General features: G+C 34.8%; 1 protein-coding gene and 1 pseudogene across 1 annotated transcript; both read left to right on the forward strand.

The window, feature by feature from the left end:
• Nucleotides 1–5,022: 5,022 nt before the first annotated feature.
• LOC116121879 lies at nucleotides 5,023–7,892 on the forward strand (annotated as a pseudogene).
• A 1,855-nt stretch (nucleotides 7,893–9,747) lies between these two features.
• LOC116121945 (molybdenum cofactor sulfurase) lies at nucleotides 9,748–12,023 on the forward strand. The gene has a single exon (XM_031407854.1). It carries the CDS (start codon nucleotides 9,869–9,871, stop codon nucleotides 11,807–11,809), a length of 1,941 nt encoding a protein of 646 aa, XP_031263714.1. The 5' UTR covers nucleotides 9,748–9,868; the 3' UTR covers nucleotides 11,810–12,023.
• Nucleotides 12,024–20,244: the final 8,221 nt, after the last annotated feature.

Genomic DNA, 20,244 nt, shown 5'->3' on the forward strand with positions numbered 1-20,244 from the left:
AACGTTAGCCAAAATCAAGCAAAGCTTGATTCAGTCATGATCAAGCTTTGCTTGGTTTTGGCTTAAACATAAACAAGATGATGATGGGTTGTTGTTACGAGTAATACAGAGCCGAAGATGAAATTTTTTAAGAGTAAAAAGTAAGTATGCGCCGAATTGATAAATAATTAGAGTTGTGTGTTGCTGGTGGGAGAGAAAAGGAGCCATTAGATTTCTCAAATGAAGAAAGGCTTCAAGCTTCAACTGCTCTTGGGGGATTCGCGATAAGAACAGAGTTTTGTTTCATTTTCAAACTTCTATTCTTCTTTCTTTTTTTTTTTACATATTCTATCTCTCGTTTTAAATAATCTTTATTTTTTAATTTTATAATTATTTGAACCATAATTATGTAATCGGTTATGGTATTTGACCAAATGGATCTCTACAGTTGAGTTTTATTTCCAAACGTGTCTTTCTTTTCAAAACTGGACTCATTTTTGACACGGTTAACAATTCCATTTAAAAAAATTAACTTTTTCTTTTTTATTATTCAAAAGGATCGAAATCCTGAGGTTTCTAGGTTTAATACAAAATAAATAATAATAAATGATTAATAACGTTTTATAAATTATAATTTGATTAAGAAAAGATAATAAAAATATATGAACTCGTGGGTTGAGCCTTGAAGTGAGTATTAAAAATGGATTTATGGAATGGAATAATCACAAATAAAAACGTAATTCCATAGATGAGTTGATAAAAGAGATAATGGAATCTGTTAACAATTAATTGATGATGAATCAGAGAAAAATAGACGATCAAAGAAAATAAAGTTCTTATAATTAATGCACATAAAATCGAATATAAACGGAATTTTGAAAATTGGATCAATTATAAAATGACTTATGGGATTGTTGTATACTAATAGTTAGCACTACACCATATAAAATTAATTATAGGCAATTGTTGTGGCCTAACTATTTTGGTGGTTAGGTAGCTTCAACAAATGTCCAATTTGAGTCATTTCTCAATGCTAATAGAGGTAGTCATTGGAGTTTTTATCCGACCGGTAATCAAGATCCGAGGGAATTGTTGAGGTGGGATGAAAGACCCGAACTACCAGTAAAAAAAAAATTTTTGAATACTTGAAGATAAAGGAATACTGTTATGCTTACATGAATCATACAATCAGGTATCGAAAACAACTTTTTTTATAAAACTCATGTAAAATGATTACTCAATTTATATTTTTTGTCTGTTCGTATATGGACATGTTTGTTTTCTTTCGACAAGTTGTAACATTCACTTGGAGTGTGAAAAGCAATGGGTTTAAAACAGTTATTGTCTCCTAATTAAACTGTTTATCAAGAGTTAATTGATAAACAGGTAAGACCTAAATAATATTTGACCCTAGTGTCTGGATTCTCTTCGCTCTTATCAAATGTCAATTCGACCATCTAACTACCTTGTATCAGGAGTCTTTATTTTTTTATTTTCTAGAATTTTCAATAATATTGTACCATTCAATAAACTAAAATAAATTATATAAAACGAGTATTACGTTTCCGTGAGTGTATGGTGAGAAGCATCATATAATACTATATTATATATAGTGGCATTGGTATTATCGGCAGATTTGTCTCCAATGTGTAATTAGGTAGCAGCCAAATAATTGAATGGAGGCATATCACATCATCAACATCAACACATGCTTTATTTCACACTTGCGATAAAGTCGAATGGAATATTTTTGGGTTGGCACACCCCACATATTGTCTGCAAAATTAAATCAATCGTTTTATTTGTTTAAGAAAGTATTGATTTGAACACAGGAATTGCAGTTATCGTTGTGACTCTCTTGGATGGGACTGGGCAAGTTGCACAAGTAACTATGTAATTATGTTGTTTGAGTCTTGGATGAGGAAAATCACAATAGATGAGATTTATAAAATTAAAGAGAGGTACAGCGAAATTGTGTTGTCTGGCCGGAAGACATACAAATAAAACAATATGGAGGTTGGAGACCCTATTATCCATAAAACCAATCAGTATTATGACTGATCTTATGTGTAGAATATTGTTTTTAATTGGATCTGGTATAATTCATAAGCGACAAGGTTTATAATTAAAGGTTAAGTATTACATAGGGTAATTATAGAAAACTCGTGTGGATCACCTAATGACATCAAGCTACACTCAGGGCAGGCCCCGAATAAAAGAAAAACCGTAGAATGCGAAATGACAACCTCACATTTATTCGAGAGTAATGTTAAATCTATAACTCAATCTCATAATTTTATCTCACATTTTAATGTGACAGCTCTGCATTAGTTCTATCAAAGAACAAAGCGGGCCTATATAAGTAGACGGGACTTATTTATAAATTGACTAACAAGAGCTATCCGTCGGGGTTGTAAGAGAGAGTAAGATTGAGTTGAGGACCTGCATTCCATTTATTCAAAATATCTGTAAATTTCAAAAGGGACTAATATATACAAAAACCCCTTGTGATCGCTAATCACAGCAAGCCTCCACACATATGGAAATGTGACTCTAATCCCCTTTGTTAAAATTTCAATTCAACACCCAAAAACGAAAATTCACAAAACAAAACACACATTAGGTGACCTGATGATAAAGAGTAAAATGAAATTTATGAGCCCTTAAGTTCGAGTCCTAAACACTAATAGGGTAACTACTAGGGCTCTTATTAAGAAAAAAAAATATGAGGGGGAAAAGAGAAGATTAACTTAGGGTTTTTTTGATATAAGAAGTTAAACATCAAAATTGCCTACTTATAAATGAAAAAACAATAAAGATTAGTTCACAACCCAATCTCACACAACTTCTTTCCAATCCGACTGAAGCTGCAATTTGTTAGATGGAAAAATTTATCACAACCCAATTGTAAACGGTCATTGTGAGATTGCAAGAAAATTGTTAGAGATTGGATTGTAAGTGTACTATTGCTCAATAAAATAATCCAAAATAATTTATCCTCAGTTAATTTTAACGGATAAGAGTAACGGAAGTGGAGCTAGGGGTGCTATTCCCATATGTCAGGGTGGTTTCTGTATTATGGCCATCAACATGCAGTTTTTCTGTTGGCTCCTATTAGAATACTACATTATTCTATCTATATTGTGGAAGAACAGAGTTAATTAAGGTTAGAGATAACATTTATATTATCATTCAACAGTTACGTAAATATAAAAATTGGAGTGAAATGATGAATGATTCTTAATTTTTTTCCTTCAAGAGTCTGTACTTAAATGATCCAATATATGAATCATCAAATTATGTGCGTAGAGAAAATGTTTTTATATATCTAAATAGAAAATAGAGTTACATGAAAATAAACAAAATTTAACAAATAAAAATCGCGGAATAATTTCCGGACGGTTTCTAACACCACCTGTGAGCTTTATTTTATAGTACCTTTTTCTCATATTAAATTCCGTCATTAAAGCAGCAATAACGTGTATAGAGGTCCAATCAGTCAAGTTAAATACGTTTTATAAGAAAAGAATTTAAATCTCCAACTATTAAAAATATAATCATTAATAATTACAGTGTCTAGAAAAAAAAAAATCTTTGTTAAGGATCCCTACATATCCCACCAAGTGTCCAAGAAATTCTTCGTTTGTATGGAAGATAATTAAAATAAAAAAAAAGTCAAAAAGGATTGATTCTGACTTGATCTTTACTATAAAGTACATATACATAAAGGTGAGTTTCAAAGGTTGATTTATTAAACCTCAAGTACTCTCAGTTCTCAAACCTTCTCAGTTATAATAGGGATGCCCCATATATCTATTAATAGTTTTAAACTCTTAGAGATTAATTGAGGTATGCATAAACTATCTTGAACACATCCCTAATATTTAAAAAAAAAAGTTTGATTTATCATTAAAATCCCTTACCATAGCTTTAGAATTTGGAGTTCACTTGCAACTAGATTGTGCTAAAAAAAAGTGGACTAATCTTAAATTTGATGCTTCCAAGTTGAATTAAAGACTTGTGTTTATAGTATGAGAAGTTAAAAAAAGATATCAGAAGTAAACCCATTTAAAGTGTATTGAATTAAGTGATTTCAACTCAAGATTCCCAAGGTAGTTCATCTATTCATGAAAATTAATAAACTTCTCTCGCATTCAATGAATCAATCTCAAAGTGTTGGTGTCATATCTTTCCGGTTCCTAGAAGTCGAAAAATACAAGATACTATATATATTAATGTTTCTAATGAAAACAACTATAGCAATTCTTTTTTTTTTGTTTTTTTTGTTGAACCAAAGTGGGCGAAAGTGTCTGGCCAGTCAACTTACACGTACCTTAATTAATCTTCTGGTCTAATGAATATCCTACAAACTAAAAGACCAGGTAAACTACAATGTTATTGTGATAGATTAAACTCATGAACTTAGGAAGGGACGAACAACTCCTGACCGCCAGACCAAACCTTTCGGATTATTGCATATAACTTTGATCATTTGTAGAATAACTTAATTTTTGAGAGATTAAAACTTCAAATAATTTTCATCTTATTAAAAAAAAATCATGTTATTAGTTTCACTCATAAAAAGTACTTTTTTCACCATGAAAATAGCATCAATCTATCAAATTGATGATTTATTTTACAGATTACATATGAGAATTGAGTAAAATCAAAAGTTGAAATAAACTACTTCTAAAAGGTCTTGAGTGAGTCTTCCTCGATTGTTAAAGGTGGTAGTCAATAGAACTCTTATTTAGTCGTAGTTTTAGGGTCCTGAGAATTAGTTGAAGTGGTGTAAGTCGGTTTGAACACTCTTGGTCTAAACAAAAAAAAAAAAAAAAGGCTCAAAACTATTATAATACTGTTTAGTTAAGTTAAAAATATTTTTACATTCCTGAGGCCCACCACTAAAGATATCATGGCCGCTCTAACAATTTTACACAGCCTTTGCAGCTTGTAATAAGTGCTAAAAGATTGGTCAAGCGTGACCTTAGGTTTTCACAATTAACAGAAATCAAAAAAGAAAGAAGAAAGAGATAGTGACAGATGGGTGAGTTGGTTTTGACTAGTTTAATCAAGAAGACAATTTAAGAGTAAGATCACGTAAATGTCAGCACCAATAAAGCTATATTAATCAGGGAATTTGTGCTAATGTCATCAATGTTTTTGCCTATAAATAATCTTCATGTTCATAAAAAATGGAGCGCCTGTCTAGCATTATTTGCACGTTGTAGTTTTGGTAAGTATAGGTGAAAGATAAGGGAAAGAAGTTCTGGTAATTAAAGCCACACATTAGTATATTAATTAACAAGGTTTAAGAATAATATTGAATCTTTATATGAAGTGGGGGTTCAAATTAATGGCGTGAATAGATTAAATTATCTTTCTCATAAACAAAGTGGGGAATTTGCACCAAAAGAATTTACACCGTTCTACACGCTGAGAGTTGGCCAAATTTAAAGAATAGTAGTTTCTTCTGTTAAAGCACACCAAGATAGCAGAATTGTTAAGTTTGTACAATAGTCAAGTTATGGGTTTGCAATGGCGGAGATTTTTCCTTTGCTCTTCTAGCCTTTTTCTTTTCCATGCGTTCTGTTACTCAGAGAAAGGTCTACAAACAATTGTTTTTACCTCTTATTTGTTCATATTTAAAGCTTTACGTAATAATCAGGTTTAATCTCTCTTAATTTACAGCTCCATACAACACATTTGTCAAAAGAAGCAACTTCAGCTCGCCGCCATTTCATATACGGACTACATAATAGTCGGTGGAGGAACCGCAGGCTGTCCCTTAGCTGCAACTCTGTAGAAGACGCAGTCGTTTTAGTAATGGAAAGAGGGAGCTCACAATACAAACCCTAACGACCTAGGCAACTTCGCCACCACTCTCTCGGACACTTCTCCAGTACCTTCTCCCAACAGTTTATCTCCGAAGAAGGAGGGTGCATATGCCCGTGCCCGTGTTCTCGGCGGCGGGGAGCGTCCCCTAACGCAGGATTTTACACTCGAGTCGTGTGAAAATTTACACAAAGAAGCTTTGTTGGAGTGAGATTTGTGTGAAACATTCTTATGAATGGGTGGGAAGAATGGTGGCGTTTGAACACCCAATGTTGCATGGCAATCCGCAGTGAGAGATGGATTGATTGAGTTGGAGTGTTGCCGTATAATGGATTTCATGATCATATATGGGACGAAGGTTGGGGGACTTTTTTTGATAGCGACGGCCATAGACAAACGGCTGCCGATTTGCTAGAGTACGCTGATCCTCAAGAAATTATGTTTATTTGCATGCCAACCGTGCAGAAAATTTTATTTACAACAAATGGTAAATTATATTTCGTTCTTGTAATCATGCTTGCACTATATAATAATTCAGCTGTGACAATGTTGCTTGTTCTTCCCGTTTTGATTGATGAAGAGAGGCGAGGCCAAAGCTCCTTGGGATATTTGAAGATGCGTCAGGAGGGACTCACAGAGCCTGCTTAATCAAAAGTTCCGTTAAGGTGAGATAATTTATCGGCTGGTGCAATTGGAAGTCCACAGTTGTTGATGCTGAGTGGTATTGGACCTGCCTCACATCACTACAGACATGGCATCGACGTGGTGGTGAGCAAACTTGGGGTGGGCAAGGGATCAGTTCTGATATCAATGAACGCACTCTTCATCCCTTCTCCTCAGCCAGTTGAGGTCTCTCATTCAAGTTGTGGGCATACAAGGTTTGTAAGCTACATTGAAACGGCCAGTGGACTGAGCTTTGCGTACTGGGCCCAAAGGCTTTCTGCATACTAGAATTGTTCACGAATAAGGTTTTGTTTTTCCTCACAATCTCTAATTTTTAGTCTAAAAGGCTCTGACCATATTTTGATCTCACGACAATAAGAGGAATTAGGTCTGCTCTTGGCCCATTGAAACCTATCAAATGTAGATTAAATCATGGTGGCCATCGGCCCATATAATACCATAAGAAATTATTCTTTTTTTTTAAGGACTATAAATCTTTTTTGAAAATAATTGTACGAGAATAAGAATAATTAAAAGTTTAAAAAAAAAAAAAAGGATTTATTTATATTTATTAAGAAATTGATAAATAAACTGTTTAGGAAAAGTTTGAAAATAATACATATCAAGCCTAATACATGATTTTTTTTTTTTTTTTTTTTAAATTTACATATATGCAGATGGGGACGACAGCCGTCCATGGTGACCCACCAGAAGCAATGGTAGTGCTCTTGAAACCGTGCAATCATACATAAATTCCAATGGAACAGTAAGAGCTGGAGTTATTCTTGAGAAAATTATGGGTCCATCTCCACAGGCCATCTTGATCTATGACACCAATGCAAACGATACCTGTGTACTTTTCAACATTTCCAGGATCCTCAAGACTTCTTAAAGAGATGCGCCCAAAGCATGCAAACCATTATCGAAGCCCTGTCCAAGTTTCGTTACAGTGACATGCCGGTTCAAGGACTCATAAACTTGATGGTGAACGTCCCCACGAACCTGAGACCAAGGCACGTCAGCGCTTCAATTTCCCTGGAACAATTTTGCAAAGACACTGTGATGACAATATGGCATTATCATGGAGGGTGCCAAGTTGGAAGAGTCGTTGATAATGATTATAAAGTTGTTGGCGTGGACGCTTTGAGGGTCGTTGATGGATCTACTTTTTTAAACTCTCCTGGAACTAATCCTCAAGCCACCGTTATGATGCTTGGAAGGTAAAGTAATTAATGTAAAGATTGTTAATTTTGTGTGTAGAAGATGGATCTTTTTTAATGAATCTTGCGGTGCAGGTACGTGGGATTAAGGATTTTGCAGGAGAGAAAAAGACTGCCGGCTGGGAAGAAGTAGAAGATGATATGATTTTTTTTTTTTTTTGGTTGATTGTTATTTTAGGTATCGGTATGCGTTGTTTTAGGGTGTGTTTGGGATGATTTCTATTTATTTTATAATTTTTTACTTAAAAAAAAAATTGTGCTTGATAAAATTTCTCAAAAGTGATTATTACAAAACCTCGCCTATTTAAAAAGTGAGAGATTACTTTTTAATCAATTAGAACCTTTATTGAGGTAATGAAAATAATTAATAAACAATTTAAATTACCGATTTTATCTTTATTAATTGAATGAAAAATATTTATTAACACTTGGATATTAAATAAATATTTTTAAAATAAGTTTATAAGTAGGGGTGATTGGTGAGCATGGGTAAAGGGTAGAACTAAAATCGGCCCCATTAGGGTCCGGTTCTAGTTTTGGAAAATTGGAATAGAAAATTTTTGGGTTCGGTTGCTGTTCCTATAGTGTTGGAACTAGGAACAAGAATTGAGGTCTAGGTGCCTAATAGAAATTGGGACTGAATTGTAATTTGTGTAAACTATTAGGGGTGTATTGAATTTTTTGGGGGTGGATTTGTCATTTGTAAAAAGTAGGGAGTAATTAGAATTAACCTGGTTTCGGTTCCTTAAAAAAATATCGAGTATCCAGAACCGACCACTTTTAATTATAAGTATTTTAGGTGTTCTCCATTTTAAAAGCACAATTTATTAAATACTTTTTGTTTTAACGTTGATTATTCAGCACGATCGATTAGGGATTATTTTAAAAATCACAACCATACTAATTAGTCACGCTAATTTATGATTATGGATACGAAAGTAGTTTTCACAATGCTACGACTTTGTTGAGATTTGGTTAAATTTGCGTGCAATACTGAGCTGTCTTAGACTTTTGATAGTAAAAAAGACATAAAAATTCAAAGTAACATTAATGAGAACCATTAATATTACTTCCAAAAAAGAAATTAAAAGAAAAACTCCTCTACAACTATTACCTCAAACAAAAAGAAATGATTAAACTACTTTACATGATCAAGTGATTAAATAAAGACTATTGAATATTACTAGGTTATAAGTTCAATTCATCTTAATTGATAATATAGGTGGCCATTAGAGTCTGGAGGTTTACTCGGTCAAAAAAAAAAAAAAGAATCCCATGAAATTGAAATGAAGGAGCGACAGGTATGAAAATTTAACTTACGGAGAAAGTCCTTGTTAAAAGGCTTTTATTTGGCCTTTTAAGAAAGAGAAAGAGGGTCAGCAATTAAATTCACTTTTTCTAAAGTAAATTAAAGTTGGATATCTAGTCATCATAATTTAGAACACGCTTGGTCCCATGTTCAATTTTTTTGCCAAATGCACTTCTCAAAGTTTAAGGCACGACACTCAAAGAAGAAAATTGTTCCTAAAGAATCATATTATAAAATAATTATTAAATTCACCCTTTTGCAAATTTAGAGTAATTATAGGTGAGGACATTTGTCATTTGGCAGCTAATCAATTGACTTTGTGAAGTGTAAACAATGGGTTTTGGAATTTTAAGACCAATTTGGAAAGCTTCAACATGAAGCAAATATGAAAGCATTCTAAAGAAGCTTTTTTTTTTTTTTTCGCCAAAATTCATAATCATAATGCTCTGACTCCGCCAATACAAAAGCGCTTTTGTTGTCCACTAGTGTTTGTTGATTTCCTCTCTCCGCCTTCTGTGTTTAAAAACAAGTGAGATATTACTATCAAAGAAAGACTATTACAACCACCTTTCTACAATTATAGCTTCAAGAGATTTTATACAGTACGTGCTTGATCACCATATCAGCAGAAATCTGTGCCATTGATTCTTCATCGCTGGGAAACGTGTAACACGAGGGTGAGGTTCATCAATCATGAAAGACAAGGTCAACTTAATGGCTTGACTTATTCGATGTGTTTACACAACGCATCCATCAGCTACTCAGTCTTGAAACCATTCAAGACAAAGTCATGGAAATAAATTGACAGAAACAACACGAAGAGGAAGGAGGAACATCCAATTAGAAAACAGTTAAAAGGGTAATGGGAGAAGTTCAAGGTAAACAGAACATGCAGTCACCTTGCCTGAATGAAGTCACTCAAGTATGCCCACATAGCTGTTGTCCATCTCCTTTCTTTAACTCGCCGGAGCCTCTGAACAAAGTCTCCAAGCCTAGAAGTATTTCTGCCGATTGTCGTCGAGACTTTGTTGCAACAACTACTTCTTCTATTTTCCCCAACACCCAATTCACCAATCATGAATCTCTCCCATCTCTGCAAAAATCTTTCTCTGATTTTTCCAAAGCTTATCCGCAGTATGCTGACACATATCAAATTGATCAAATAAGAGCCACAGAGTACTATCATCTCTCACTCTCCAACCATATTTGTCTTGATTACATTGGCATAGGCCTCTTCTCTTATTATCAGTTGCAGAACCAAGAGTCTTCTAAGTATCAAACTGCATCTTCTTCTTCCCCTTCCCCTTCCCCTTTACCGCAAGCTTCACCCGCTCAAATTTCGGATATTCCTTTCTTTAGTGTGTCCTACAAGACGGGGAATCTGAAGACGCAATTACTTCATGGGGGGGCTGAATCAGAACTGGAATCTGCAATGAAGAAAAAGATCATGAATTTTCTGAATATTTCTGAGAATGATTACAGCATGGTTTTCACTGCAAACAGAACATCAGCTTTCAAACTTTTAGCGGAATCTTATCCGTTCCAGTCTAGTCAGAAACTTCTAACAGTTTATGACTACGAGAGCGAGGCGGTGGAAGCCATGATAAATACTTCTGAGAAGAAGGGAGCAACAGTCATGTCAGCTGAGTTCTCATGGCCAAGACTGAGGATTCACACTGCAAAATTGAAAAAAATGTTAGTGAGTAAGAGCAAGAAGAAAAAGAAGAGGGGACTATTTGTGTTCCCTCTTCATTCTAGAGTGACAGGGGCAAGATATCCGTATCTGTGGATGAGGATCGCTCAGGAGAATGGTTGGCACATCTTGATCGATGCTTGCGCTTTGGGGCCAAAAGATATGGACAGTTTTGGCCTCTCCCTCCTTCGCCCGGACTTCCTCATTTGTTCCTTCTACAAGATTTTTGGGGAAAACCCATCTGGTTTTGGATGCCTATTTGTTAAAAAATCAACTGTTCCAATTCTGGAAGGTGAAACGAGTTCCGGAATGGTCAGTCTTCTACCGGCAAAACAGTTTTGTTTAATGGAAGAATCTTTGAGTGCCAAAACAGAACTTGAACAGACATCAAAGTTTAAGCAACAAGTGGATGAACTATCAGCATCAAACTCATTCTCAGGTCCAATATCCATTCAAACACTGGGGATTATAAAAGTGGAGCCAGAAGAAATTCCCAAGATTCAAAAGTCCGAAATTGTGGCAAAACCAAAAGGAAGTGAAGCTTCTGAAACTAAAGGAGATGAGATCATAGAAATTGAATGCAGGGGTTTGGATCAGGTGGACTCATTGGGGCTGACAAGGATTAGTAGAAGAGCAAGGTGTCTGATCAATTGGCTGGCGAATGCAATGTCAAAGCTCCTACATCCTAACACAGATGGGGTTGCCCTGGTTAAAATATATGGGCCAAAGATAAAATTTGATCGGGGACCTGCATTGGCATTCAATGTATTTGATTGGAAAGGGGAAAAGGTTGAACCTGTTCTTGTTCAAAAGCTTGCCGATCGAAAAAATATATCTCTTAGCTATGGATCATTGCATCACATATGTTTCTCGGACAAGTATCAAAGAGAGAAGGACAAAGTTCTTGATAAAAATGGCATGGCGGAAAGCAAGAAGAAAGATAAAAAAGACCCCGGAATAACTGTAGTTACCGCTTCACTAGGATTTCTAGCCAATTTCGAAGACATTTACAGGCTTTGGGCTTTTGTTGCTCAATTTCTAGATGCAGACTTTGTTGAGAAGGCCAGATGGAGATACACAGCTCTTAATCAGAAGACGGTTGAAGTCTGAAGAGAATATGCAAATATTGAAAGCCATGCGACAAATTGTAAATTTCCAGAAGAGCAGAGAGGTAGCCAGTCCAGATGGTCTTCCACATTGTGTGTGTTCAAAGCTTTAGTTTTTCAATATTTTGTGGTTTCAAGTTTCATGTTCATTTCAATGTGAGAAATTGTACGTTTAATTCAAGCAAAGTTTGATAATTGAAAATACGTGTTTGCACATTTTTTTTGCTCATTGATCACACCAACTCACCATCACGGCCAAACTACCAGAAAGCATACAACAAAAGTTTACTTTTGAGCAAGACACTCCTGAATATTTTATAATAACGACCCATTTTTCTTTATAAGTTTACGGCTTTGTTGCAGTATTTGATTCAATAACACTATGTAAATTAAATAATCAAACTAATAATATATTGATTTCTTTAATGCATTTGGTGGAAACTATAAGTTTTATAAATCAGAATACAGGACCCCTTTGTTTAAATTTCAGAAGTCAAGGTCAAATGTATATTATACATAAACTAAATATTTAATAGAATCCTATTCCATGCGGTGCCTTGTGCTTGGCCTTGCACACATCTTAGGATCCAATACTTCAATTTCAAATTTGATGGACGTAGCTTTCACGTATGTTGGATCTATGCTTAATTTAATCTCCAGTGTTCCCCAGATGTTTGATGAAACGTGTTAAATACCTTCAACCATCTAACAGGTAAAACAGCAGGAAATTTCCCTTTTCTTCCAAGGGTGAGTAGTGTATCATCAACTAGACATTCATAAGGCCGATATTTTACCCCTTAAACATTTGACTCATTCGACGCAAGGGCCTTTTCAGAGCCCATTTTCACGAATTGCAGTTTGAGCATAATACAGCACATAAACCCACGAGACAAAAGAGTTTCACATAGTAAACGACTTTTTACAACACTTACAGTGTCACGGGCGGCTGGCCAATCTGATGGCACCACTACACCACTCTATATTTATTAGCTAACACCTCATCGTGTTAGTTGTTAAATTACATCCACTTTATTTTCAGATTTCAATCGCATGTGCTCCTCGTTATATTCTTTGTCCGCGCGTAAGAGTTTTGTAAATCTTGGTCCCTTTGAAATTTTAACAATTTGATAAAATATATGTTCAAGAATTGAGTTTATCTATAGTGGTGTTTGGTTCAAAGAATATTGAATTATTGAGAATATTAGATTATTAAAAAGTTAGATTACCTTGAAGACTACTGAAAATCTTTAGGAAAATGTATTTGTTGTTTAATTTGTAGGTATGTTATATTAATATGTTTGGTTGGGAGGAATAAATTGGTGAATATGTTATTTAAATTACTGAATTATCCTCTAATTAAATATTATTATTATATTATTTTTTAATATTAATTATTATTTGGATTATTATAACCCCCCTGCATTTAAAAACTTAGCAAAAATTATCCCATAATAAAAGTTTGAAAAATCAACAAAGCATTCCCACCAACCCAGCCACTGTCGACCTCTGGCAGTCGGCAACCTAACGGTACACGAAAGATAGGAAATGGCCTTCATGCGTTGTATGGCCATTTTCGACGGGAGATTTGGCCCGAAATAGCGAGATGTGACAAATCTGGCCGTCAACGGCCACATCGATGGTCGTTAACGGCTAAATATGGCCATTTCCAACTAAATATCTAGCCGAAAATGGCCATATCGACGCACCGCAACCATTTTTGGCCTTCCGTGCGTCGTTCCTACGACGGTGGCTGTTGGCCGCTGCGGTGGTTGTCGGCGGCAGGTGGGTGAGGGTAGTGGCTTGGGTGGGTTGTAATTTATTTTGAATTCAAAGGTAATTTTGTCCAAAAGTTAATTAATTGGGATGAAATAGTAAAAGCCATATTCATGTAAATAAATTAAAAAATAAGGGCATTATTGTCCTAAAATTTTATTAATAAGGGATAGAATTGTAACAAAAAATGATAACCCTGGTAATCTTAGAATACCTAAGAAAATGAGATTACCTCCAATATTATCAATAGTAACTACTATTGATATTTTAAGATTACTGGTATCTTATATTACTTGACAACTAAACATGGTAATCAAGTAATATAAGATGACTTAACCCCAATAATCTCCAATAACTCCCAACCAAACGCCCTTTATAAGAAATCTCCAGGAAATGTNTTTACAACACTTACAGTGTCACGGGCGGCTGGCCAATCTGATGGCACCACTACACCACTCTATATTTATTAGCTAACACCTCATCGTGTTAGCTGTTAAATTATATCCACTTTATTTTCAGATTTCAATCGCATGTGCTCCTAGTTATATTATTTGTCCGTGTGTAAGAGTTTTGTAAATCTTGGTCCGTTTGAAATTTTAACAATTTGATAAAATATATTTTCAAGAATTGAGTTTCTCTATGAGGGCATCTGGATTACTAAGAATATTAAATTACTAAAAAATTAAATTATCTTGAAGATTACTGAAAATTTTTACGAAAATATGTTTGATTAATTGGTGGGTATGTTATATTAATATATTTGGTTAGAAAGAATAAATTAGTGAGTATATTATTTAAATGATTGAATTATCCTCTAATTAAATATTATTATTATATTTTTTTAATATTAATTATTATTTGGATTATTTTAACCCCCTGCTTTTAAAAACTTGGCAAAAATTATCCCATAATAAAAGTTTGAAAAATCAATAAACCACCCCCACCGATCCAGCCACTACTGACTGCTGGCAACCACCGCTGGCCGCCGGCAACCTAACAACGCACGAAAGGTAGGAAATGGCCTTCATACGTCGTATGGTCATTTACGGCCAGAGATCTGACCGGAAATAGCCAGACGTGATAGATCTAGCCGAAAATGGCCATATCGGCGCACAGCGGCCATTTTTGGCCTTCCGTGCATCGTTCCAATGATGACGGCTGCTAGCCGCGGCTGTGGTTGCCGACGACAGGTGGGTGGGGGTGATGGCTTGGGTGGGCTGTAATTTGTTTTGAATTCAAGAGTAATTTTGTCCAAAAAGTTAATTAATTGGGGTAAAATAGTAAAAGCCATATTCATGTAAACAAATTAAAAAATAAGGGGATTATTGTCCTAAAATTTTATTAATAAGGGATAGAATTGTAACAAAAAATATAACCTTGGTAATCTTAGAATACCTAAGAAAATGGAGGTAATCAGATTACCTCCAATATTACCAATGGTAACCACTATTGGCATTTGAAGATTACCGATAATATATTACTTGACAATCAAATATGGTAATCAAGTAATATCAGATGACTTAACCCAAATAATCTCCAATAACTCCCAACCAAACGCCCTTTATAAGAAATCTCCAGGAAATGTACTTCTATAAAGAATGAATGTACAAATATATTTATACTTTTTAATTAATCTCTTTTAATATATATATATATATATAGATGAGACACATGCCAATTTAAAATTAGAGATTAGAAACCCGAATGAAAATAATTTTACATTTTTTTATGTTTAATTTTGACACCAACGACTCGCATGTGAAAAGTGCAAAGTTGTTCTTAGAAATTACACATGAATATTATGATAATCGAATGCAAGGATTAAATAATAAATGATAGATGGTTTTTAAAGTGGTTCGGACGCTTAAAGCGAATCTTACGTCTACTGTTATTTTATACATGAGAGATTACAAGAGGTCGCATATAACGAATAGCGAGCAGAGGTACAATAACTGAGTATTTAGATATAATCTCAAGTCAGTTTCTTTCTCGTAGGTTATCTTTGCTCTGAAAGTTAAAGATTATAATCAGAATGAGGTTTTGATCTCAAAATCCCCAAAATGAGAGGAGGAGTCCCCTATTTATAGTAGAGGAATTCAAGGTAATGATTACAAATCTGCAAGTGGGTAGGTGCTGTACAAGTTCTTCCTTGCGTCTCATTGGCTGATAACTTAGAAAATATTCTCAAATTACCTAAGGTTTGGACAGGTGTGCAACCCTCATTCACTCATAGACAAAACCTGAATCTGTCAAGTTGGTGACAACCATATTCTTCCTGTCTTGGGACGACGTGACAACTCTTAGATGATGCAAAACCTTCTTGAACTCTGATTGACGCTTACTGATGTAAGCTTACGTCAGTTTGACTTTTTAGGCATAAAAACATTCTTCTATAGTATTATGTATAAGGTGATTTTAAAATCATAAAAAATCTCTTAGATTTGTCAAACATTAAAAAATGTTTCATGATAGATTTGTTGATACGTGATTTTTACACCAACTAAACGCACGTGTGAAATGCTGAGCTGGCCCAGAAGACACAATTGAATATAAAGGAAAATGAGAGTAAATGCAATGGGGACAACTTTTAAAGTGGTTCAGAGGCTAAGGTAGCAAGTCATACGTCCATTGATGTTTATATTAATGATAAGGGTCAGGTCGCGTTAGTGGACTAACCTACAAATGATTTACAAATGACTCACAAAGCGATAGTACAAGAGAGAGAATGCTATATATTCTTGAGAGAGAATAGCTAATCAAGAGTAAAAATGAGCGAATCCCTTGAGTGAGAGATGAGCTCTCAATTTATAGTGGGATACATTGAGATTATGATTACTGAATCTGTGAGTTGGTGGGATTATCCGTGCAAATCTTTCTTTATGTCATATTACCCACCTTCTAGAGTGATGTGCACGATTTGAAGCAGGGATTGGATACGTGGAATCATCACAGCTTCTGGTTGGTCTGGCGCGCACCCACTATTCTGACAGAAGCAGGCTGCGGGTGTACCCATGTTCTGACTTTTGCATGCTGACTGGACCTTACGTCAGCCCTGTATTTTTCAGGCATAACAGATTTTAATCTCTCGATGATAAACTATTGTAATATTTTCTTCCATGTGATTTAGAAAACTTGCCATCTCAGGTGCTGATCTTGATCATCTTGACGCAAACTAAAAGTAAATGATAAAGAAAGAAAGGAAACTGGAGCCCTGAGCATTGCGCGTCACCCTCATCCCATCCACTTTTCTCAACCAGTGGCGAATCCAATGAATGACAGTGGGGACCATGGTCTCACTCAATTTTTAAAAGATTTCAGATTTTATATTTATTTAAATTTTTCACTTATAGAACTTTGAAATTTTGGGCACGGAACGCCCTCATAGTAAGTTCGGATTTTATTTTTGTAAAACCCAGTTTTTAATCTTAATATATGTATTACATATTTTTGGCGATTTTTATTTTTATGAAAGGGGATTGTTAGTTTTTAAAAGTTTTATTATGAGTCAAAATGAAAAGAATAGGAGCTAATGGGTTTGCATGTAATTGAGGGGAGAAATATGGACATTTTTACAATAGAAAGCTGATGTAGCAAGGTCGTGGTGAAAATAAGAGAATTTTGGAGCAGTTTCATAATTTAAAGAAGCTATTTTATTTGCTGAGTTACAAGGAATTGGTGATTTGGTTAAAAATTTAGTTCGATTTAAAAAAGACATTTTGTATCTGTTGGTGTATAAGCTTGTGAAATTTGTATTGGTTTTATCAATTGCAACTACGATTATTGAAAGGGTTTTTTCTACAATAAATTTGATCAAAAGTCGGTTACGCAATCGAATGAGAGATCAATGGATGAATGATTGCTTGGTCACCTATATTGAGAAAGATGTATTTGATACATTGACGGTGAAATGATTATCAAAAGTTTTTAGAATATGAAAACTCATCGAGGACAATTGTAGAATATGAAATTCTTGGATCTGCTACTACAACAGAACATGACAACTGGTCCAATCGAGGAACAAGCTTTGAAGGCTTTGTACTCATGGTGAAACCTCTATAGGGAGAGGATCAAGAAAATACTAGAAAGAAGAAATCATATTACATATGGGGTGGGTAGCATCTAGCATGGCTGTGGATAGGAAAGATGGTTTTGTACAACAGAGAAGAAGAGCTCTCAAAAAAGATTTAGGAAAATTTTTTAATTATAAAAAATTAATTTATTTTATTTTAAAATAAAATAGCTTGTTTTTATATTTTAAATATTTCAAGCATTAATTAAAAATCAAATATGCCCTTTGTTCATTCATTTTACACTAACATCAGTTAAGTTGAGGGACGATTTTGTGAGTGAAAAATCTTTCTGTCATTGACTATAATAGGCTGAAACCGAGGGATGCAAATGTATTTTACTCCTATGAATTTTTTCTCGAGGATCTGTTACTATATTACGATCCAATGTATTACACTCCTATGAAATTTTTCTTGAGGATTTGTTACTATATTACGATCCATTGGATCTCCCAATTGATGGTCCATCACTAGACCATTACATCTATTGATGCTTGACTTGACACCAACGACTTTGCATGTGTAAAAATTTAAGAAATCACACGTGAACTGATTATAGTGAGTGTATGAGATACTGTGAGTATAGTAGCATGCAAAGACATAAAAAAAAAAGTTGACAAGATGGTTTTTATAATAGTTCAGATGCTTAAAGCGAATCCTATATCCATTGTGTTTGTTTATATAAAGATTACTTTCTGAGCACTAGCGATTGTGAGCTGCGATATGGGATTACAAGAGTTTGTATTTGGTGTTCTAAGTGTTCAAAGAGATCAAGTCAGTCTTTTTCTAGTAGTGTGTCTTTGTTATTTCTTTGTTGAATGCATAAATGTTTAACCTCCATTTTATGAGGAGGAGCTGCCTATTTATACCCGTTTAGTTCAAGGTAATGATTACATTTTTGCAAGTAGCTTGGTGTCATGTAAATCCCTCCCGCCTTCCCATTTGTTGAGAACTCAAAATATATCCTTAAATTAAATGGGGCTTGGACAATTGTGCAAACCAAATTCACTTAGACACAAATTCTTAAGTCGGTTTGGGTTTGTGACAGTTATATTCTTTTTGCCTTTAAAGACATGTCATGTCCTAGACGGTAGAATGATTTCTTGGATTCTGATTGGTGCTTAATGACGTCAGCATACATCAACCCTTATTTTAGGCATACCAACATCCAAATCATACAATTGTCAGTGTTGGCACTTGATACTATTGACCTCCATGCCCTAATCTTACCCTTTCTTATTAACAATAAACTGTTAATTTGCTAAATAATGAACGTTAATCGCCCTTCATTTCTTTTACTCATTATCTCTATATACATATGAAAATTCAATCATATGTTTACAACTATATATTTGTGGTAAAATTGATATTAGTATAAGATAATCATGTACAAGATAAAGTGTCACGTAATCAAAACACTTGTATCGATCCATAGATATTTGAGAAACTGTGTGAAAAATGAAAAACTTATGGTCCCACATTTCCCTCACCAGTCACCAGCCTTTTAAGGTCCATTTGTTTTAGTATTTTAGATAGTATTTTTGATATTTTTAGAGTTGGGTAAGAATAACGAGGTAGGATTTAAAAATTAACAAAAACACTCATAAGTTTATAAATTTACTAAACACCCATATAATAAAAACATTAAAAATTACAAAAACACCCCCACCCACCCATTAAATACTAGCAGTTGACCACCACCATCGGAGGGTGGCCGGAGTCGCCATATCGGCGCATGACTGGTTGGATGTAGCCGGTCGTACGCCGATATGGCCTTTTTCAACCAGATCCACCGTGGATCTGGCTGGAAAAGGTCAGATTTACGACTAGATCTGGCCATGTTTGGTCGTCAATGACGGTCATATCTTGGCCGTCATTGCTGACTAGCTACGGCCAAAGATCTGGTCACCAACGGCCAGATCTTTGGCACGTGGATCTAGCCAGAAAATGATAGATCGGTGCACTATCAACTAGATCCAGCCGGTAGTGTGTCATTATACCATATTTCAGCCACCTTCTAGTGGTGGTGGCCGAAATCTGGCAAATATGGGTGGGTGGGGGTGTTTTTTGTTAATTTTTAAACTTTTTAAAGGTGTTTAGTTAACTTAAGCGGTTTCAAAATAGTTAAATAAAATATAATAGTTTTTTTAAGAATAGAAAGCCATTTTAGAAATAGTATGAATAAGACAGTGAAAAATACTGAGTAAACGACATATTCCCACCCAAGGTTTGGCGAAATCCCAAGTTGGTACCCCAAGTTCCATTTATTCCAAATTCCCACACTCAAAATAACACTGTTAACAATTTTTAGGGTAGTGAGGGTGCAATTACCATAATGCCCTTAACCCTAAATTAATAAATTATGTTTTGATCCCTAAATTACTAAAATTATAAAATTGACCATCTTATTTTGAAATTACTTCAATTACACCCTCAGTGATTGCGCACTGTCTCGGTTTTCACCGGATCTGATGGCGTTGAACCCCCTGGTCACCTCCATCACCTTCCCCATCATTCGTCATCCAAAACCCATATGGTTCCCGACTCATTGGCCCCTCCAATCGCTGGCGCCGTCAGGCTTAGGTTTTCATCGTTCTTC

This window comes from Pistacia vera, unplaced genomic scaffold, assembly GCF_008641045.1.
Source record: "Pistacia vera cultivar Batoury unplaced genomic scaffold, PisVer_v2 Contig129, whole genome shotgun sequence".
Taxonomy (NCBI): Eukaryota; Viridiplantae; Streptophyta; class Magnoliopsida; order Sapindales; family Anacardiaceae; genus Pistacia; species Pistacia vera.